This window comes from Sinocyclocheilus rhinocerous, unplaced genomic scaffold (genome assembly GCF_001515625.1).
Source record: "Sinocyclocheilus rhinocerous isolate Xijiao unplaced genomic scaffold, SAMN03320098_v1.1 scaffold115, whole genome shotgun sequence".
NCBI classification, from domain to species: domain Eukaryota; kingdom Metazoa; phylum Chordata; class Actinopteri; order Cypriniformes; family Cyprinidae; genus Sinocyclocheilus; species Sinocyclocheilus rhinocerous.
In genome coordinates, this window is record NW_015650001.1 from 1,775,397 (window position 1) to 1,799,591 (window position 24,195).

A 24,195-nucleotide genomic window follows, 5' to 3' on the forward strand; every position below is an offset into this window, starting at 1 on the left:
ACTAGAGGCTTCTTCGGGTCGCTTCTTGAATGGGGCTCCTGCGCGGGAACCATGGTGGGTGAGTACGATCCATTTTTATAAAAATATATATTTAATACGCTGGTGGTTGTGTGTATTCCATCTGCGAGCTTTCTTTGCAGTGGTTTCCCGGACCTGTGTGTTTCTGTCCTTTCCTAGGGTAGGTCCTCGGTGAGCACCCCCCCTGCTGGATTCAGAAACCTGGTTCTCGACTTGCAGTGATTACCTCACTCGCGATGTTGTATCCAGTCGGTATGATAGCCCTGGTTCCAGCTTCATGCTTCCTGGATCATGCGGCCAGATCACAGGGCATCGCTCTCCTCACCATTCAGGGTTATTGTGAGCATGGTGCTTTCTTTCAAGCGTTTGAATTCTCTCCCTTTCTGAGCAGTTGGATTCCTCGCTCCGTGGGCTGTTCTCAATGTAGTGATTAGCAGTGCTCCCCTTTATCAAAGGGTTGCCTATGAGCACGCTACTCCTTTCTGAATTTGGAGTTCTCCTCTCATGTGAGAGTTGAGTTCTCTGTTTTCCCAGAGCACCTGGAACCGGCAACATCAGGCTAACTAGGCCCTTCCTCTGCCTCCCTGCTGCGCTGAGTTTTGGCTAAGCTTGCGGTACGCTTACCCTTCTGATTTCTAACGAACATGCTGTAGGTCGAGCCCCCTCTCGACTGAGAGCTGGGTGTGTTGCTCCCTCAGCTAGGTAACTTACTGCTAGCCATTCCAGCATTTTACCATAGATCGAGCTGATGGCTTCTCGAACATTTTGTTCTGGTGATGTACCATTTCCATCTATGGGCTGCTCTTTCAGAGTGTCATGAGAGCCCCTTAGGACAGTATCTTTAAAATCCATGTTATGGTAAGTGTACACGTGAAGTCTTTGTACACTTTCTAAAATCCACACTGTGGTAAGTTCGCACGCTAGTACTTTGCGTTCTTTCTAAAATCCTGTATGGTGAGGGTTACGTGCGGCAGCTTCGTGCCCTTTCTTGTGTTGGTTAAAGCCCCGGTTCCACCTTGGGCACCACTCCACCTATGTATCCTCTTAGCACGATGATATCATCTTGGATGTGACATTTCATCTCGGATGTAATAAGCGACGTACGAAGAACGGAGCCCAGAACTTTAATTGATAAAGGTGTTTTCAGATTAAGTTTTAATCTATCAGAGGTAGATTAAGTATTTTTGTGACAAAATTACTGTTTAGCAGTGGCACAACAGGTTGCACGCTTGCTCATATCTGTTGTGCTCATGTGAACCCCGGTTCAAACCTGACCTGGGTAATGTCCTGAAATTGTTTCTGTTCTATCTAGTGTCCACTGTTTTACATTCTAAAAAAAAAAAAAACTATTAAAATTTACTTAAAATAATGTGGAAGTTGTTACTAAAACATTCTGACTTAAGGCATCATGACATTTTTTTTTTACAGACAACCAATTTTTCACCTTGTCAGCAACGTTTTGCTCAACAAAAGACATTGATATGCAGCATCAGTGCTATTTCACTCCTTGTGATGTTTTAAAGTTTTAGGAAAATGATCCAGACTCCTTGCAAATCTCTGAGACAAAAAGTTTAATGCGCTTAAATATAGTACATATATAATAAAGATCTATATAAATATATAAAGATCACTCATGATTTTTTTTCAGTCTTTGGTTTAATGCACTACTTGCTAACCTTTACTTGATTGTATTCCTACTGAGAACAAAATTAATGCCAAGATGAGAGAAGTACAAAGAACACATATTTTAAAAGAGAAACGTCTCAGGTTACTTATGTAACCATGGTTCCCTGAGTAGGGAACGAGACACTGTGTCCTCTAGGTTTCCTGCCATGCTTCGGACGCAAGCTTCAGACGAAGAAGTGAATGACGTGTTCTCCCGGTGCCTATTTATACTATAGTCGCACTGGTAGTGACGTCATAGGCTGTCGTCGGCCAACATGTTGTTGGTGTTTTGGAATGTATGCTTCAGACACGGGTCAAAACGAGGCGTTCCCCATAGCGACCCCTAGAGGACGCAGCGTCTCGTTCCCTACTCAGGGAACCATGGTTACATAAGTAACCTGAGACGTTTTGTAGACATTCACACAAAGGCCATGTGGATATAATTACACAGAAAATTGAGCATTTGACCACTGGATTTACAAAAATAAATAAATTTTAATAAGTATCAATGTGTCAAGATTTCAACATTGCATCATTTTTTTAGTTCTATGATTTAATTAATCATTAGCTTTTCATTAAATTCACAAACCCCTTGCAGTACCTTCACAAATCCCAGCCTGGGAAACCTTGATGTAATGTAATGTTTAATGCACTTCATGTTGTTAATAACAACGAATGGAATATATTTTCTTTTTCTTTGTATTGTTATATCATTATGGTACAAGATTAGCTTATTAAATTCAATGTGATTAACGAGTTAAGTCAACAGTAATCTAAAAGTAATCAAAAAGTGTAATGTAGCGGATTACATTACTAGCTTTATTATTTGGAATCAGTAATGGACTACAAATTGAAAGTAATTAGCACTGTATATATACAGTATATATATATATATATATATGTGTGTGTGTGTGTAACATAATGTTCATTTTACTTAATGCATTTTAATGTGAGAGGGATAATGAATCATTTAGCTGAACTTGAATATTGTAGAAGTCTGTCTAAATATTATATTTTTATTTAAAATGTATTTAAATATTTGTTTGAGATCAAACAATAATTGATGGACCACCTGCAGTGCTGCCATAGACCCCCGAGGGCAGGGTATCCTAAACTAGGGTGATGGAAAAAGCTAAATGAAAAGCTAATAAACAATTCATAAATGAATGATTTTAAATTAAAAACAATTAAAAATATGTAAATATTTTATTTCTTTACCTGTAAGTCATGTGACCATGACATCATAGAACTGTGAACATGCCAAGGTGTTGTTAAATTTTTGACTTCAATTTAAAATTTAAAGGGGTACAAGTAAATATTTTAGGTAAGGGGTTCGGCTGACAAATACGTTTGGGAATCTTTGCCATAGGAGGTTGCAGACAGTCTTTTGAAGACTGGACATCACAAAACGTCTGTTGATTCTTTATTCAGAACTCACTTTCTACATTCAGGATGATGGGCTGACTGGTCTTGTTCTCTCCGTTCTTGTCGTTGACGGCCTGGGCGTAGTACCGGCCCGCGTCAGGGGCCACGGCGGACAGGATGACAAGGGTGTTGTCCAAAGTGAGGGCTCTACGACGTTGGAAAGAGAACAGTAGTCACAGAACTAGAAAACACAACTTGCAAGCGGCAAACACGTCAGTAAACAACTCAAACACACAGTAGCGCTGAGGAAAACTGTTTACGTCCAATAGGCTGGGATGGTAATGTTATTTGCATTGAAGACTCAAGTGGATAAGTGTTTTAGGATTGCTGGAGCTAAAATGCAGGTCATGCATGAGTGCGTGTGGTTAAATGAGAGTCGACACTTGGAGTGCAGCGAGATTAGAGCCTGTGTATCTGTCAGCACAGGCCTGATCAGCCCAGATTAAACCGACTCCAGCATAATTAGAGTGAGGGCTCTCACAGAGTCCAAACCAAATGCGCCGTGGAATATCAATGCAACAAGCGGCAAACAAATCGTATGCTGTCAGGCCCTCTCACAATCATATAGGACCATTACTGCTGCTCAACAGACACAGAAAGCGAGACAAAATGAAGCTCGAAGCAGCGCCGCTGGAACCTCAGATGTTTATATAACCCCTGCCTCAATGCTCAGCGTCTCATTGGGGATTCCTCACATACTCCAGCTGAAAAAGTCCTTGCGCTGTGGAGGGGGAACACAATCCTAAGTGTCTAAAGCCCTCACGTCAGATGTGACATGCTGGACGATCAGCATGAATTATAGATCATCAAACACGCCAGCTGTTTTTGTCGAGCCACCTGCTGGCGGATGAGGTAAATCGATCTCAGGTGATTACTAAGACCTTTCTAACATGGACTGCGCACACATACGCACACACATGGGGCGGCGCGCACTCAGGCGTAAACTCTGTCAATCATCCAAGGTCATCAATAAAGGCCTTTTGTCCACTTTGTCTAATTGGCTCCCGTGTTGCCGGCTTCCTCTCTAGCCTTCAATCACATTTCGTCTAAAGTCAACAGGGGTTCTTATTATAACAGACTTTATCAATGAGAGATTCTGCAGTAAATACCTCTGGCGTGTTTCTGGAAGTTCCAGAGTAATTATACAACAGCATTGTACTCTACTTCTGTAAGGTATAATAGTTTATCTGTGAGAACGGGGGCCATTAAGATGACTCTGATCCACAAATGAAGAGAAGATTACATGCGGCTGCTGGGGGGGATCTTGCGCCCGTCTCTGAACCATGTGATCCCGGGCCGCGGAAAGCTGTGGATTTGTGGGGGGGAGATCAACGCCGCCTCCCCCTGGGACACCACCTGAGACCCGTCTCTGAACCATGTGATCCCAGGCCGCGGAAAGCTGTGGATTTGTGGGGGGGAGATCAACGCCGCCTCCCCCTGGGACACCACCTGAGACCGTTCTCCCTCCACAAAGCCTTCCATGTCTGAGAAACAGAGAGCACAAATCAGGAAGAACAGGGAAAGTGAGAGGACAAAACAAGAACAGGGACATTGTGACAGGAAACACAAAGTTCCAATCTTGTGATATGACTCTTTTGGCAACTAACACTTAAGGCTTCATTCTGTGTTCTTTTCTTCTGTGTCTTGCACAAAGTTGAGTGTGCTCAAGTCTTTTAAAGTATAGGGGAGAGTGGGGTAAGATGAGCCAGTGGGTAAGTTGACCCACCCCCTGTATCTTGCCAACTGTAAACTGTTTGAAAAAGGAAATTTGATTATTAAATTAGTTTTTAAAATAGGTAAATAATTTTTTTAATTTAAGGTTTGAACCAGATTTAGTCAGATGGTCAGTTTACAACCAGATGGTTCATCTTACTCATTGACTCGGGTCAACTTACCCCCACCCTGGGGCAAACTGAGCCACAGGAACACTTTTTTATAAGAAGCCATATTTTTAGAACCCTAAATTTAATTTAATTAATTTAAAATGATAGGAAACATCTTGAATTTACTTTAGATACTTTGATTGTACTTCTGTATCATTTTCCCTTATCTTGAGGACCACATAAGTTAAAAGTGGCTCATCTTACCCCACTCTCCCCTACTCCTTTGACCATGAGTGTAGATAGACACGTACATGCCACTTTCTTTTCAAATGGTTAGATCCCTCGCATATGTACTGTTGTCCATGCAATCACAATGAAAATTCTGAAAATAGTGTTACGGTATATAGACAGCGGACTAAGCACATATACTGTACATCCGGCTTTATGTTCTAAGAACGTTTTGCTAAAGGTCACAATGAGTCATAAATTACTGAATGTTCTCTAAACTTTCAAAGAGTCCAAGGCTGCGTTTCCCGAAACCTTCTTAACGCTACGTCGTTCGTAAGTTATACCTTAAGTTGTACCTTAAGTTGTACCTTTACGTTAATACGTGTTTCCCGAAACGAGCTAAGAGACAACATCATCGGGAAACGCAGCCCAGATTCTTAAATGTGTTATGTTTTTTTTTTCTTGGTTATATACAGAATACTGAACGTTAAGGGAGCATTCCATTTTATTAGTTTGCTAACATTATGAGAATGTGATCACATTTACCGTTATTGGACTAAATCCAATAATTAAAATAGGAATGATAGGGAATTTCACATGAAGGAAGTATTTCCTGATGCAGATTTCGCAACTAGTTCAATTTGGTCACATGGATTCACTGCGTTGACCAACAGAAAGCTGCTTGATTCAAAAGTGACTTCTGTGCACGGTACTTCAAGTATTGTTACACTATTGACAACAGACAATTCATTTGCTCTGTTAGCAAAATTTTGCTAATGTGTTAATTTAAGTTTTTAACTTAAGCACTTACTTAAGTTTTAGGATTTTCTGTTTGTATTGTGTCAGGATATGATGTGACACTTACAGGCGACCTGGACTTGTGAACTCCTCTGCATCAGAGCTCCCACCCTGTTCCTGACGATACATCTGTAGAAGCCTGCATGGGAGCGATCCAGTGACGGAATTACATACCTGGTAAAAGAAAATCGGAATCCCATCAACCATTGTTTGCTACTTTTCATACTCACAGCATGGAAGCTTGCAGCAAGCCCAAAGCACTGGCTATAACAAATGGCCTTTGATCAAAAAAAAAAAAAAAACTATTTATTGGTCTATAATTAATCAAACAGTCCTAGCTTCTACTCGAGTGCAGATCAGGCCGCAACACTCAGCCAGCTCAGGGTGTTCATGAGTAACCTGCTGAAGAAAGAACCCTTATCAACAATAGATAGGAGTCCTCAGGCAGCCCTGGTGCTGCGATCACAACAAAACACAGGAGTGGCCATTAACACTTCAGATAGAACAAAGGAGAGAAATATTTATGTGGATGTGGGCAGGCTTGGATTATGGATAGGGCCAGTGCCCTTGGGCCTCTAGCTAACAGGGGCCTACAAAACATCAGGTTGGATGACCTGAGACCATTAAAGGAAACTGAACACTAGAGCTGCATACAATGCAAGCTGACCGCTTGCTGACCACTGGGAAACCCGGCCCTCTTGTACAGTATGAATTAACTTCTGGGGGCCCCTCATATCAAGTGTGAACTGACCCCTTGAAATTAAATGAAAATTAACCTGATCTAGTTTTGCATGATGCATTAAAATGCATATTTATTATAATTTATTATAAAAGCTGAGGTTTGTTATTTCCTGAAAAGTTATATTTTAGCTGGTGTCAATGATCTTATGTTGCATTTGGTCAGACTCAGCCCATTGCTTTACTTAAGTATATTATATTTTTCTTTTACAGCTGCAGACTGAGGAAGATCCTGAAACACACCAGCAAACCCTAAAACAGATTGTACATTTAATTTTTTTAAACGTTATTAATAAAAATGTTGTTCAATTAGCATGTTTTTGTGTTTTGCTTTGGTACCGAAATTGGTACCGAGAACCGTGGATTTTCACTGGTATTGGTACCGAATACTGAAATTTTGGTACCGTGACAACACTAGCTGTAACCTTCAGAAATTTTAGTTGTAATCTTTCTTCGTGCTGCAGTCTTTGCTGTTCTTTCATTTTCATCACTGCACTGTAAAAAATGTTAAGCCAGCACAACAAAAAAAATCTTAGTACTAATTTCCCCTAGCTTTTTCTTGTTCACTCAACTTTTGTAAAAAAGCAGTTATACTGACTGAAAAGAAGCTGTCAGTCATACAAAAAATGTTTAGTTGAGTTAACTCAAGATTGTTAGTTTTCTAGAGATGTGCAACGATTCTATAACAAACCTTTTTAAGTTGTGCCAACTCAACATTTTTTGTCTGTAGAACTCAAATACCTGAAGTTGACTGAACAAAAAAATGCTACTGGAAATTGGTACTAAGAAAAAATATGTTACAACTGAAAACTGCAACATCAGTGTCCAAGTCAAAAACTGAAAACACTGACACAATATTAATAAAACATTTATTTAAAAGAGCAATTTTTAAGACAAAGGCAATTAAACAGGCAAGTATACCCATCGATGAACTTGCAAAGCGCTGTTCACAGAACTCATCTTTTTAAGTTTATGGAAAAAAAACTTGGTTTAAGCTGAATAAACATATTAAACTTAGTTGTACTGACTTTTTCATGGATTTTTGCTGACCCAACACAACAAAACCAGTAATTTAAACTGAATTCAAGTTGGGTTTTTTACAGTGTGTGTTTTCCACAAAATAAAGGTTTTTTTTTGTTGTTGTTGAAGTGCCTTGGTTATTTTGTGAAACACTGTTCTATTAGCATGTTATAGCCACTAGAACAGTTCTATTGTTCTATTAGCAATTTATATGCTCATAAATTGTTAATTCTGATCTCCACTGTATATAATATATAGGATAATTCAACCGAAATTGAATATCCTGTCATCTTTTGCTCCACGTCATACCAGTCCAAACCTGTATGATTTTATTTCTCCTTTGAAATACAAAAGAAGATATTTTGAACAAAAGTCACACAGGTTTGGAATGACATGAGGGTGAGTAAATGATGACAGAAATATCCCATTAAGATGACTGCGACTGCACAGTCATCAATGCAAAATGAGGGGTCTTGGATGTGGGTTATTCATGTGCTTTGAACGTCTATGATCGTAGTCATGTATGCTATTGAAATAAAAACTAAAACTAGGCCGCCATCATGACAACATGAAGTACACAAGTGTGTTTTTACACCTACGCACACTGCTTCAGTCACGAGCCTGTGGCAAGACCTATTAGTTAAATGGAGTGATAAAGAGAGAGCTGAGCATATGGGCAGTGGCGCTTTTACTCAACCAGTCAATTCTGCCTCCTTTTTACACCACCAGCTCTTTTTCCGATACTTTAGTTTTCCTGCATTACCAGTCACAGGTTTAGTACGACCTGCTGAAGAGGATTCAAGCTTTTTCTTTGATCGGTGGACGTGAGGAATACAAAGAAGAGAGCAAGTCTCCACTTGCTCAAAGAGAAAACTATGCAAACACACACACACACACACACACACACACATCAGTGTCTGAGACGTAGGAGACTGCAGGGAAGTTTCAGTCACCAGGGATCTTTTGGAGATGCTCTGTGGACTGCGTCAGAAGCGCTGCTATTGTCTTGACTGACAGGCAGAAAAGCCGTAGCGAGCAGGAACCTCTGAAAGAGGCCAGAAAACGTCTGACTCGACCCCTACTTAGAGTAAGCACTGCGGGAAGCTTGGACTTTTAGCTATTAGGACGTCTTAAAATGCAAAGGCAAATATGAAAGAGTCCATCTGGAGTCCTGTGGTCAGCAGGTACAAAGAGTGCAGGAAAATAATACAGCCAAGCCACCTCACTGCGACCAGAGAGAGAGGGGGAAAAACACTTTGCCTTTTCAAATATAAATATTACATAGCTCTTGAAGCTATTGAAAATAATTCACAAGGTACTCGGCTACCTGCTCTTTCTTGATGGATAATTCTGCCCTGCCTTCACCAGGGATACAACATTTATGCAGAATACATAAAACAAAACACGGACGACAGGGATCGCTCAGGAAATACATCTCATTCTCATTTAATGTGAGCTGAGAGGCAATATGAGTGTGATTTCATGGCTGCAGAGGGAATGAGGCGCTACAACTCAAGAGGATTACAATCCACAAACGCTCCTGACTCACTAAAAAGAAAGAAGACATAATTTAAATAAATACCAGAAAAACTGAATGAAATTTGTTGCAATTGAAACTGTGGTTAATGTTCTATTTGTGATAATGATTAAGCTGTCTGAGCGATAAATGAGTGTTTCTTCAACTACATGCACTTTCGTGACCCAGGGGTTGATTTTTATTCAAATTAAATATCCGTCATATTAAAATGGTTTTGGAAACTTTTTACCAGGCCTTTATTATTTTATTTTCTGCTTTTGAAATGCCTTTTATGAATAGATGAAATGAATCGATTTGATTGTTTTATTCTTCTCCCAGACCGTTCAATCTTCAAATATGAAAATCTGAGAGGCAATATGAGTGTGATTTCATGGCTGCGCAGGGAATGAGGCGCTACAACTCAAGAGGATTATAATCCACAAACGCTCCTGACTCACTAAAAAGAAAGAAGACATAATTTAAATAAATACCAGAAAAACTGAATGAAATTTGTTGCAATTGAAACTGTGGTTAATGTTCTATTTGTGATAATAATTAAGCTGTCTGAGTGATAAATGCGTGTTTCTTCAACTACAGACATCTTTGTGACCCAGGGGTTGATTTTTATTCAAATTAAATATCCGTCATATTAAAATGGTTTTGGAAACTTTTTACCAGGCCTTTATTATTTTATTTTCTGCTTTTGAAATGCCTTTTATGAATAGATGAAATGAATCGATTTGATTGTTTTATTCTTCTCCCAGACCGTTCAATCTTCAAATATGAAAATTCACTATGAACAAAGTATTTTTATTGTTCATCATAGCTGTAATTTTGCAGAAAAGCTGTAATTTTTTTCAAATTATGAAAAAAAATTATAATATTTATATTGTTATATTGTGTATTTAGGAAACATAAGCCACACAAAAGGGTTCTCAGATTTATCCTTAAAATGTAATTTTTTGAATAAAATGGAAAAATACTCTTGTGTAAATGTCAAAATTAAAATGTCATTTCCATCACCATCCCTATTTCTACCACAAAATGCAAAATGTTATTAAATGCAATACATCATTTGAGATGTGACATTGTGCTTTGAATGTTCATGACTTTCAAAGAAAAAAAACTAGTGCACAAATGAAATTACCTGTGCGAAAGTGCATGTTCAATACAGTCGTGATCAGAACTATTGGCACACTTGGTAAATATGATCAAAGAAGGCTGTGAAAATAAATCTGCATTGTTAATCAATTTGATCTTTTATTTAAAAAAATTCACAAATATCTAACCTTTCATTGAACTAAAACAATTGAAAATGGGGGGAAATCTCATTATGAAATAATTGTTTTTCTCAAATACACGTTGGACACAATTATTGGTACCCCTAGAAATGATTATGAGTAAAATAGTTGCAGAAACACTCATACAGCAGTGGGAAGATGGGAAGTGTTACCTGTACTCCAGGGAGAAACGTGTCAACTCTGTACCATTGTAAAGCCATTTAAACTCCAGAGGCCAGCTGCCCTCAGCCATGCAGGTGAGAACCAACCGGTTCCCTTCCAGGTGGATTTGGGTTGCCACCGGCTCCATTTTGAAGTAGGGTGGGACATCATCTGGAGGGAGAGAGAAAGAAAGAGGCTTAGCATGTTTCACTCAAGTAGGACATGTTCATGGATCAGCATACTTGTTAGTCCAAAGACAACATTTCTGTCAACCAATCCGATATAAGTGTGAGATTTAGAGTAAAGCTTAGGGCTGAGGTTACATTTACGTGTATTCATTTTACCAGACGCTTTTATCCAAAGTGACTTACAAACCAGAATAATACAAGCAGATTAATCCAAGGAAGAAAACAATACATATAGTCAGCAGTCAGCTTCACTGGAATAGTGTAGCACTTGAGCAGAAGTGGAAGTAAAAAATAGTGGAGAACAATGCTAGTTACTGTAGAGCTGGCATTTGATGGTCTTCTGTAAATGTCTTCTGTACATGAAAATGAGCAGATATTCCCTCCAAGGGAGAAAAGTATAATAAAAGTCTATTTATTTTACACCATTGGTTCTCTACCAGAGGTCCGGGGCCCACTTGAGGGCCTAAGCCAACTTCCAGGTGGGCCCGAAATAAGTCTTAAAAATAAATGTAGTTACATTAACATAATCTTAATTAAAATGCTTAAAAACATGCAAATCAATAAATACATTAAACTGACATTTGCCATACAAACAACATATTTATTTATTAATTTTTATAAAAATTAATTTTATTATAGTCCCACTGATACCTCTTCAATAGGACAGCATTCAAATATTGTCTTGAATGGGGGCCTTAGAGTCAAAAAGATTGAGAACCAATGATTTACATTTAGGACTTTACATTTACATAAAACGTTTGTGTGTTTATAGCATATTAAAGTACAAAAGTCACATTTTAATATTGCTTGAAAAATACACTAATATAGTAACCAGCAAAATGTGTATATAAATGATTTGTTAGTACTAAATGTTGTTTATCTAATATTATTCACAGTTTATTTTATTTTTTTACTTTTTTTTTTTTATTCTTTTTGAACCAGTAATCAACAGATCTTGGGTAAAGACATTTCAAGTTAATTTCAATTCATGTGGTGACGTCCAAATGAGTGACTTGTTTACTTTGTAATTAGTCCATCCATTGCCACCTGTTAGACCCATTCAGGCTTATTTACAGACCGGTTGTGAAAAAGACAGGTGGGCATTATCACATTGGCAGAGTAATCAGTCAATCATAATGCCACCTCTTCTCTCACAAGTCTTTTCGTCTACATCTCACCATTACCCAGTTTGACTTATATTTGCTTTGTTTGATTTTTGAAACTTTCTGTATCTGACTTGGTTTCTACGATTAAAGTTGCTATGGTTAGTCCATTAAAGGTGTGTCTTCAACCACATTTATTCTTTTATGGAAGAGAGCGCTGGTGGTGGAAGAGAGCGCTGTACATTCACTCCCCCCACCTACAGTTCCTGCCGGACCTGAGACTCGAACTCGCAACCTGTCGGACTCGTAACCCAAAGGTTGTGAGTTCGAGTCTCAGGTCCGGCAGGAACTGTAGGTGGGGGGAGTGAATGTACAGCGCTCTCTTCCACCTTCAATACCACAACTGAGGTGCCCTTGAGCAAGGCACCGAACCCCCAACCTCTCCCTGGGCGCCGCAGCATAAATGGCTGCCCACTGCTCCGAGTGTGTGTTCACGGTGTGTGTGTGTGTGTTCACTTAGGATGGGTTAAATGCAGAACATTAATTCCTAGTATGGGTAACCATACTTGGCCACATGTCACGTCACTCACTCACTCACTCACTCATTTTGAAGAATCCAATGGATTCTGTTGTTTGGGTGACGGTCGGAAATACATTTCACCACAGAGTGTGAAGGTTTTAGACAGTGACTTCACCGTGACGGCACCACTGGCATCACTCGGCCGATGACCGCAGGGGATGAGAGGAAATAGATCTAAGGAAGGTTACAGTTACTGTTGGAGCTGTGACTGTTTCCTTCTTTAAAGTTTTATTTTTGGCATTTTGATATATATAGTGGCAACACGTCGGAGCTTGTGCACTACCCATCTGGCCCCATGTTCAACAGGCTGATTGTTTGAAAGAGTTGTTGTTTACTACCAACAAAGAAAGATGAAACATGTCTCACTGCTGAATCACATCATGCTGAGAGTGACAGAGACAGAAACAGGGGCAAAAGAAGCCATTAAGAATGAAAAGCTAAACATGATTTGACAAACTGAATTTGGCCTTTTAAAATATAAAAGACAATTTAAGAAACGATTTGTCTGTTGTGACGCTGAGACGCTCTGGAGACGTCTGAAGTCTTGATAAAGGGAAGGTGAGGTGAGAATTTCAGGGGCCTGACGGGCTAAGTGAGGGAAGGTTTTGAAGATAACTTTAAGATGCAGTCGCTCAGCCTGCAAGCCTGACAGAATGAGCTATAGTGTGCCGGGGAATCCATTCATCTTCAGTCTTTCTAAAACAGCCGGATTACACAGACTCACAGACAAACACAAAGCTCTGCATGCGGGTGCCTTCAGCCAGAAGACAAAGTGTTTTCATTTCCCTCACGAGGAGCAGATGATGGGACCTATCGATCGCAACCGAGTCGTTCTCTGTAGGTGACATGGACCTGATTGTCATTGTGTTTGTGGAAAGCCAATTAAATCTGGTATTAATTGAGGCAATAAGCTAGCAAGCCCTGGAGCTCTGTTGCAGGGTTGTTAAACATTGTGCTAATTTCTCTGTGCTGCGAGGTGCACCGAGAGGCATGTTACGGAGTCTCTCCTTTAGGGGGCAACACCAAGCAAAAACAGATCTCAGTTTGGACTGAGGTCTCACACAAACAAACAAAAAATATGCACAAGTATATAATACATATTAACAACTTTCAGAGTGTGGCAACTTAAAATGCTGTTTGGGGCCTGTAGACAAGGAGGGCCAAAACATATTTATTCTCATATTCCCATTTTTTTTATTTTCGCTATATTTCGCTATATTTTCGACATATGGTCATGCACATATGTATAAGTACCTATAAAAACAATCATTCATCCACATGCTCCCTTGCATGAAGAATGGGTAATTCTTTTTGTCTAAAGGACTGAAACTGTTATCGGCCTAATCAAGCCTGGTACAACCCTCCAAATCATTGCCATTGGGTAACAGGCTCTTAAAAACAATTCCTCTGTGAGCAGACATAGACTGCCAGGCATTTCAAATCCACCCCCCACCCAGTCCTCACTATCCCCCACCCTGAGTGCACAGCGCTCGCCAACCATGCCACCACAGTCATTTTATCCTCCAGTAAATGCACTGCCATTCAGCACAGCCAGTGGAGAGGCAGATCCACTTAGCAATGCCACACTATAAACATATCACCATTAGAGACCTCAGGTGCAAAATTAGGCTCCACATCGACTGGCTGAAAGCAGCATCCCCCCTACGACGATATGATGGACGGTTGCGCATATGTGTGCAAATGTGTGTGCGTGGTTTGGCTGTTCGATTGTTTGTGCCATCTTGTGAAGTCTCATCTAGACTGCCCGCAGGAAAGAAAAATCATGAGTGAGACTTTCTTTGATATCTCAATCGCTTCTCCTAGACAAAAATCAAATTAAATGAAGAGAAAATTGAGAGTTTTATTTAAGATTTATTCCTGAGAAAAAAAATACCACTCAAGAATGTCTTATAGTGTGCCCATAGTTGTCAAGGTACCAAAATCTGCAATCAAAATTTAAAGATTTCAATATAAACGCAATATAATATAGACAATTTAAATATTTCTCAACAAACTCTTCATTTAATCTACTAAATTAACGCAATCATCTATAATATGTGCATTAATTGTATAAATCTATACCATACTGTCTTTATAGATACTGTATACTGTACTCTATACCACAGGCATAGGACTGATTTACAAAGAAGGTGTGTGTGGGAGTGGGTGCATATACTTATATACATAAATAGTCCTTGCTGAAAAGCAGGTAAATGGACGCTAACAATACTGGATTACAACTCATTTAGCTTGTTTAGTCCTCTGTCAAAGCATTTGGCTGCCATTTTGTTTTCTTAGGTGGCTGAAACTTTAAACGATTATTTCCTAAACAGCCTGGGGTAAGGACTACATTATTGGTGGCTAATGGTGGCTAATACCCCTGCTCTTAAGTCTTTCTGTAGGTTACCAATTGCCCCATGTGTGTAAGTGTGTTTTTTTTCCCTAAGGAATTTTAGGAGAAACACTGAGAGGTATTTTAAACAAAATTGAGAACTCCATAATGTCCCCTATGAAAGACAAACCTCTCCACAATTTTCCTCTGAGTGAGGCAGAACCAAGACCTTAGATTTTAAACAGTTTCTGAAGAAAGGTATGCTGTTTGTCTAAACCGTTAATGTTTGTGGTCAAGAGTTCTCAAGGGTTGGAGCAGCTGTGTTGTTTTAGGCTAAAAAAAAGAACAGGGTCTTTGTGGCCGAGTACACAATGCGGTGAAAATTTCACTCCCATGGGTTCCTATTATGTCAGACGAAAGGTTATGTTAGCATGAAATGGAGGCAGAGCACAGACTAGTTTGCAGAGGTCTGACATTGTCCTCACACAGGAAGCTTCTTGGTGCTCAGAGCGATCTCCATATTGTAATGAGAATGTCAGTCAGTGCCTGTGGCTTCTTCACTGTTTGAGCGCCAGGCTTTGATCTGCTGGGGCTCAGGCAGGGTTAAGCAGCTCTGTTTCTCACTCTCTAAAATCCTGCTCTGAGTGGGCGGGCTAGGTCCGCAGGAGAGCGTGCCCACAGAGAGAAAGAAACCCCAGGTCAGGATGATGCTAAACTCAGCCTTAATGAGCCATAACGCAGGTGCCATTTCTCATCAGAATCCCTGTGGTTTCGGAAGTGGAAGAAAAATATCAAACTAAAGGAAGGTGCCTTTTTGTGTTGATCTTCATGGGGGGGCGGCAAGAGATAAGAAGCATGTCAATGCGCATTAGGTGAATGAAGTGCGCTATATTGAGGTTCCTTCCACACACTGTACGTTTTTGTGTGGGGGTGTTGGGTGGCGTGGATTGTTGGTCCAGATGGAGAACCTAGGGGAGGTTCCTCTGCGGTGGAGGAGCCCTGCGACGGGCAAGCTGAGCTGGTCGGAGTCAGGGAGCGGTTAATGTGCTCTTCATGCTTGGTCGGGCCGAGACCACCATTCTGCTGTGCCCTTATCCACCTTGCCACCACTGGCCACCTTAGAAACGACAAAGAAGCACTTCCACTAACCTGACAGCCAACCTCGAATGGCAACGCTCCACTCAGGCTGCGCACACACAGAATTTTAATAGCTCTGAGACAATGGCCACCGGCACCAGCCAGGATCCATAAAGCATTTCCCTCAGAGCTTTCACTGCACCATGCTGGCACGCGATCATACTCTTGGGGCTTGGACTGAACACTTGTTCTTTCATTCCCTCCCTTATTCCAACACGATAGGGGCCATGTCCCCTTCTGCGTAATCCTCTGGCACCTGTGCATAAGCACGTTAGCCAATCCTGCTTTTCTCATCACAAAGGCTTAGAATAAGTGGACGCAAGTTCTAGGCAACCTCTGGCTTAAAGGTGTTTTTTAAGCGGTGCCCTTTCCTGAATCATTGTAGAACCTTGGGGTAATGGTCACCTCTGATTTGTCTTGCCAAAAAGAGCACAGCACTTCTTGTAGTGCCTGTAGTGGCCGTGCCCCTAGCCTTCAGGTGCAATACTGGAGAAGTCAGTGTATATGTTTGTCTGTCTGCTGGACCAGGTGAGTGTACGAGACTGGCACAGGAACAATCCTGCTCTGCGCTCCTGGTCCCTGCTGAAGGTCAGCCTGATCTGTCACTCTCTTTCAGCGGCGGTTGTCACGGTGACAACCGGCACCCTGCCGATTTACACTTCATCAACTCTCCAAGCGTGCAAAGTGCCCTCCACCCTGGCAGCAAGGTGAAGAGCCCCATTACCCTTCAGGCCAAACAAGCATGTTGCCGCATTAAGACAAACAGATGCAACAGCAGCGTGGCCGCGGCACTATCGTCACCGTAACATTCGGCGTTCCGATCCGCGTTACTTCGTACATTTGTGAGGCACAAGGGTTGGCGCTTCAGCACTGCCAAGGGTTCTTTTGTTTAGGCAGATTGCGATTGCACCAAGAAAGAGAGAAAAAGCTTTTATTTTACTGTTGTTGTCTTTCTTTGAAAAGCACCACAGGTCTGTTGAATGAGGCGTAGAATAATAAAGGAACTCGGAATTACTTTGTTTGCCGCGGCACTATCGTCACCGTCACATTCGGCGTTCCGATCCGCGTTACTTCGTACATTTGTGAGGCACAAGGGTGGGCGCTTCAGCACTGCCAAGGGTTCTTTTGTTTAGGCAGATTGCGATTGCACCAAGAAAGAGAGAAAAAGCTTTTATTTTACTGTTGTTGTCTTTCTTTGAAAAGCACCACAGGTCTGTTGAATGAGGCGTAGAATAATAAAGGAACTCGGAATTACTTTGTTTGACTTCTGTTGCAATTCAATCGGTGGGGTAATTTGCAGTCTCTCATAGCACTGAATTTCATTAGCTCCCCAGGTTTTCTCCGCACATCTGTCTATGGCTGCAGTATGAGTAGGTTGCCACGGGTTAATGGATGTGTAATTGATGCGATTAATTGAGGTGTAATGTAGCACGGCATTGCGATTTTGATCCAGGGGGCTGTGGGCAGCCAGTGACGTAACTCAAACACAATTAGAGGCGGCATTGAGCTATCAAATAGAGATTTAATTAGGAGTGAAGACAGAATGGGGGGCAGTCAATGGTCGGCAGATTGAATTATCCGAGCACAGCCTCCTGAAGGCAGCATCGACACAATGCCAGCGCACATTCTTACCCTGTCCTCTCTTTCTTTCAACACCTATCTATTTTCTTACCTTTTGTCACTTCTTCTTTCTCTGCCACTTCGTCACAGTCTCTGGCGCTGTGCATATGCTGTCTCCTTGCATTTCCCTCTATAACTACTCTTTCTACTCACTTCTGTTTGCATCTTTTCCCCACCTCTCTCTACTCTCCCTCCCTCCTGTTTCATCTGCCTTTCTCCTTCTCTGGTTCTCAATCTCACACTGACTCAACACCAAGGGATGCATGCGCCCTGGGACGTGTCTCTGATATCCATGAGATTAATTAGGCACCAGAGCGCTTGACACAACACGGAGAAGCAACTGTGCACACCAACCATCAATTAATGAGATGCAGTGCACCCTCATACTTCATCCACATCTATTTTTCACCCCTCTGTCAATGCCCCTGAGAATCCCAATCAGTTGCCCTGACTGCATGTTTCTCTCTTCATCCAGTGGACTCTGTGAAGTCAGATACTGTTTTGATGGACTTGAGTAGTGAGTTTTAGAGCGAAGCAGAGGGAGCACTGAAGTTTTAATGGCGTGTGTGCTGTAATTATGTGCCTACTTATAGAGAACTACATCTTAGGGCTTGTCTTCAAGTCTAATTTAATGCAAGTAGGTAGGTGGCAAACAAAACCGGTAAATGAGAGCGCAAGCTACAAATTCACTTGATCTTACTGTGAAGATAAATTACATCATGTAAGCTGAAGGCATGCAAACACCTCATCGAAGTGTAAAGAAGAAAGATAGGAGGCAGGAAAGCACTCTGACATGGCACGAAGAGGCAGCTACGAACTGTAATTAGAAAGTAGGGCAAAGAATAATGGAGGAAAATAACAAACAAAGGCATCGAAATGAGAATTCCACTGAGCCCCGGGTCATTAGAGTTAATTCTGCGCATTCTGCCATCTGCTGCGATTGTTTACACTTGCCTGGATAATTAGATCCTAATTAGTTGATGGGGTGGTGGGAAAGCATTCCATCCACACATTATTATTTCACTGGCTCCATTATGGTAGAGCACCTGGACGTATGACATGGCACTGTCCAAAACCTCGCTCACTTAATGCCGGGTTCACAAAAGAACGAGTCAAAAAAACAAACAAACAAACAAACAAAAAAACGACAAACATGCAGTTTAATTACAGGCTGATGCGCACATTTAGGCTCCCCTACAGGAAATCACACATTGCATTATTCGCGACTAAATGGCATCCGAGGCAATCATTTCAAATGGAAAGGAAGGCCTAGGCCCCATCTGTTTGAGCAGTCATTTCACTGGGCCTTAGAGATACTGACACTCCAACAGCACAGAACAAGCTGTCGGATTCCTCCCACTTTCTTCCAACCCCTCCCCTACACCTGAAACCCCTGTGTTGGAGAGATAGCACACTTGTTAATAGTCAGGAGCTCTGCATTGTATCTGGAGGCTGGCATTGTAATATATGTGTGCGGAAAGGCCGCTGATTGTGATTCTTATCGTTGCGCGTGTGCTGGCTAGAGCGCCGGGAGGTGACTGTGTGAATGGCAGGGCTGGATGTAAATGCTAATGGCTGCATGACTTTGACAGAGAGAAGAATTACCATCCGCCTTCATTACATTTACAACGGTCCGCGTGCCAAAACAGACAGGGCTCGGCTTGGACACTGGTTTATTTATTTGTTATGAGGGTGCACAACACGGTTCGCATTAGGAACATCAGTCACATGCATTTCGTATGGGAGGGACATTGATGCAGCTCTGCACCATCAAGGATATGCCAGCCATATTTTACATCAGTGTGACTTGAAAAAGAGAAGCATCAACACTCTGGGTTTTCAGAAAAGAGAGATAGAATGTGTTCTCACAGAGGACAAAACAATATCGAGGCTAAAAACTGCACAATGGCCGTACAGCTGGGAGCACAAGCTGGTAACAAAAGTAGAAAAATAAACTACCTTGTGACTGGAACAAGCAAGACTCATGGGGAGTTGAAATGAGGTGACCAAACAAGAACTTTTATGTTTGAGAACATACACGACAATTTGAGCAGACAAACAGCAGTTTCTCATCTCAGCCTGCAGATGAGTCTACTGAGTCTACGGTGTGTAATGGCACTCCATTACACACATGCACACACTTCCTACAGACCTTTTTGACCACCATTTTCCCCCATCATTCTTCTTAATAGGGCTGTTGGTGTTCTCAGAGATGGTGTAATTATACCTCCCCTGTGACACTCAATGACCCCACTTCCAGCTGCAGTCCCCATTCACTGAGAGTAAGCACTCTACATCCCTAAACACCTCATCGCTGACCCATGACCTCCATCATTCCGAGAGTTCTATTCCAGCCGGAACCCTGTAGCTGTGTTTAGACTACCACAGCCAGCTCCGTCTAGAAGTGGTGGGCATTTGGGCACAGATGTACGCGCCGATCATGCTGGATTGTAGAGCAGAGCACAGATACAGATCCGAACACTCAGACATTATGCTAATGACATTGTTCTCACACATCTTACATGTCTCCTCGCTGAATCTCATCTCGCTTCTCAATTACCCAGATATTGTGCATCAGTAGCTGAGAGGCACTGCGCAGAAACAAAAGCAGAGAGGAGTTATTTTCAAATTTTTCACTAATTATTGTGTTTGCTGGGACATAATAGTGGCCGGCAATGGTCTTGCATGTGAGGGTGGGTGCAATTAACCTCTGTAGTCAGCATAAAGCAGCAGCGTGTGGAATCTGCTCCGTGCTTGTGGTTAACATGGCACCCATATAGATAAACTTCCTGGAATTCTGGAGTTTGAGTAAGACTGACCACACCTTTAAAAATAGACTAAATAAGCATCTGGTTATACAAACACGGGAGAGGGCAAGAACTGTGGTGCAGGCTGCTTGGGATCAGCATTTTTCTGTAAGAACTGCAGACGAATGTGGTTTAAATTCATGTGCCCTGGTCACAGGGATAGATTTCCACAGCACAGGTTATGGTCTGGCCAAGTGAAATATGTGGTAATGGGCACATTAACAGATTTATTTAAATGAGTGAGTACTTTTGTTGTCTGTCACGCATAAGGGTGAAGAATTTGTGGACAGCTGCTGGGCTTAATGACTTAATGACAAATGAATGTATGTCACATTAATGCCATCCAGGAGGAACGAGAAACCCACACAGTTTTCCTGATTGAGTTCACACTAGCATCAGGCCAAAATGGAAACTTCCTGGAATTCTGGAGTTTAAGTAAGACTGACCACACCTTTAAAAATAGACTAAATAAGCATCTGGTTATACAAACACGGGAGAGGGCAAGAACTGTGGTGCAGGCTGCTTGGGATCAGCATTTTTCTGTAAGAACTGCAGACGAATGTGGTTTAAATTCATGTGCCCTGGTCACAGGGATAGATTTCCACAGCACAGGTTATGGTCTGGCCAAGTGAAATATGTGGTAATGGGCACATTAACAGATTTATTTAAATGAGTGAGTACTTTTGTTGTCTGTCACGCATAAGGGTGAAGAATTTGTGGACAGCTGCTGGGCTTAATGACTTAATGACAAATGAATGTATGTCACATTAATGCCATCCAGGAGGAACGAGAAACCCACACAGTTTTCCTGATTGAGTTCACACTAGCATCAGGCCAAAATGGAATCTGCTGAGTTTTATGTGTGGAATTATTCTTTGGACAGGATTTGAAAAAAAATGTAACGTAACCTGAGAGAGCTAAAATTCTTTAGGTACCTTAGAGATAATTTACTTTTTTTTTGTCCATACAATGGAAGTCAATGATCACCATCATTGTTCAAATATTGTTCTGTGTTCTGAACAACAAAATCTTTACGACTTTGCATTTAAAGATTTGGGTGAACTACAGCATTCCTTTAAATCAGCTTACTGGAACCAGATTTTACATTCAGGCACTGATTCTGCTTTATTCTAGTGGTTTAACGCAGACAATGTCAATAAATCAAACACTCAAATTTATTAAAATACCCATTAATTGAATAGGTTTAACAATATGTAAAACTATGCAAACTGAAAATTTTGTGCATGCATAAACAAAAGCATGTAAAGCAGTGTGATTTACCAGCATAGAACAAACAAATGGCATAAACGCTAGCTTAAATATTGTCATTAATCAAGTTAGCATGGAGAGGTGAATATGATGTTGTCAAAACTGATATGGGACTGCTGTTTTAAACTAATAAGCATATTTATTTTGCTAAATGATTAGAATGTATTATTAGCATTTAGCATTGTTTTTCATTGAACAGACCAGTGAACCAACCAAACGAGAACCACTGGCTTAAAGCAAAATCAAATTAACCAAACTAAATACATTAGTACAGAAAGGGCTGGGAAACTTTGACGGACAAAACTTCTGTTTGAGGTGAACAACATATAACTTTTCTGTAGGGCAACAGTTGGCTCTACTGACATATCTTCCCATCTTTCAGACTAAACTCTAAAACATTTGTAGTGATGTTTAATCACCAGTTTTGTGAAATGTCTGTCTATTTTCCTGCAGCAAAGGCAAGAATCAAAAACCTTGCTGTAGGGGGGCAATACTTTCCACCCTACCCAGATGTCACACTGGCAACCTCCTACTAACAAATCCAATTTATATGCAACAGTATTGGAAACTGCAGCCTGAGAGGTTCAATGCAGGGTTGAAGTTGTGAAAGTAAAATCAAGGTTAGCTCTATTTTTGACATCCTCTTATATTCAGGAGTTCTTAAAAGACAGAGAGAAAGGTAGAGTGAGACAAAGAAAGAGAAAGAGAGAGCAAGCAATAGGGAGATAAATAGTAAGTGAGTGAGAGAGAGAATTATAGAGACAGCAATTTTACTTCTCACACAACGTCAGCTTTATCCCTGAGGGATGGAAATAACAATATTAAAATTAACAACACAACCATTTCATTTTTCCCTTTATACCCTTCATTACATCATTTAAAAATTTTAGTGAGGACACAGAAGGTTGAGTTAATGATAATAATCTCCCATATTCAAATCCTCTCTCACAAATGACAAATAAGGAGGCCCTTGAACACCTGGAAATCTAGATTTAAAAGTGTGCCACCAACGACTGCCACAATGTAAATTAAATGAAGAAATTAAACTTACTGTATACAGTATACTGTTGTCTCGTTAGCAATATATGGGCTCATTCTCGTAACAGCAACTTTTTGGACTTTAAATAGGCAGGTGCCCCTGGAGCCTTGCAGGACCATAATCTGACCTCTCTGTGGGGGCCTCAGGCGAGATCATTAAAATGGGCCCCACCACTGCAAAAATAGTCTTAAAATAAAACATCCCTAGAACCACTGCAACGTGACTAGTGGTTTCTTTGGTATCCAGAGAAAGTGCTAAAAATAATCACCCTCTACACAACATGCATAAATGTTGTTCAACAGATTCAATGCAATTTTAAATTCAACGAGCAGAGCAGCGTGAAAAAACAAAACTAGATTTCTTCAGTTCATTGATTAAAGTTGGACTGACAGTTTTGTCACAGCGTGCCTCTCACTTCCACTGTACAATTGCTAGTTAGCATTTTCCTTCAGCTGTCAACTCATTTATTATGAACCATCTCAGCAGTGCCTAAGGTGACCGTCTATATCACTGATAGGATGGACCGGTGTCACAGAAAAATCTCAATTTCTTAAAGGTTTAGTTCACCCAAAAATGAAATTCTCTCATGAATTACTCACCCTCACGCCGTTCTAAACCCGTAAGACCTTCGTTCATCTTCAGAACACAAATTATATTTTGGATGAAATCAGAGAACTTTCTGACCCTACATAGACAACAATGGAACTACCACGTTCAAGACCCAGAAAGGTAGTAAGATCATTGATAAAATAGTCCATGTGACATCAGTGGTTCAACCTTAATTTTATGAAGCTATGAGAATACTTTTTGTGCGCAAAGAAAACAAAAATAACGACTTCATTCAACAATTTCTTCTCTTCCGTGTCAGTTTTCTATTTTACGGTTGAAACATTGATGTCACATGGACTATTTTTTTTAAAGATTTCTTTTTTGGCGTTTTATGCCTTTTATTTAGATAGGACAGTAGGTCGACAGGAAGCGAAGTGGAAGAGAGAGGGGGGACGGGATCGGTAAAGGTCCACGAGCCAGGACTCGAACTCGGTATGCCCGGAGCGCAACGGCGCTACATGTCGGTGCTGCAGACCACATGGTCTATTTTAATGATGTCCTTACTACTTTTCTGGGCCTTAAATGTGTCAGTTGCATTGCTGTCTATGCAGGGTCAGAAAGCTCTTGGGTTTTGTCAAAAAATATCTTAATTTGTGTTCCGAAGATGAACGAAGGTCTTAAAGTCTTAAAAAATATCGTTCTACAGCTGTACTATGACAAATTAAAAAGCTATTCTATTCTAAAGGGGTCATATGATGCGATTTTAAGTTTTCCTTTCTCTTTGGAGTGTTACAAGCTGATTGTGCATAGATAAGATCCCTGAAGTTGCAAAGACTAAAGTCTCAAAGCCAAAGAGATATTCTTTATCAAAGTTAAAACTCTGCCACGCCCCCCTAAA

At 40.9% G+C, this 24,195-nt stretch overlaps 1 protein-coding gene across 1 annotated transcript in view; it reads right to left on the reverse strand.

Moving 5' to 3' along the window:
* LOC107711157 (protein sidekick-2-like) overlaps positions 1-24,195 on the reverse strand; it is a 155,615-nt gene that overhangs the window by 57,475 nt on the left and 73,945 nt on the right. The window contains exons 2-6 of the mRNA XM_016516095.1: positions 10,685-10,844; positions 6,025-6,131; positions 4,558-4,592; positions 4,352-4,464; positions 3,122-3,255 (exon numbers count right to left, since the gene is read on the reverse strand). Coding sequence (XP_016371581.1) covers positions 3,122-3,255; positions 4,352-4,464; positions 4,558-4,592; positions 6,025-6,131; positions 10,685-10,844 — 549 coding nt within the window. The remainder of the gene's footprint in view (positions 1-3,121; positions 3,256-4,351; positions 4,465-4,557; positions 4,593-6,024; positions 6,132-10,684; positions 10,845-24,195) is intronic.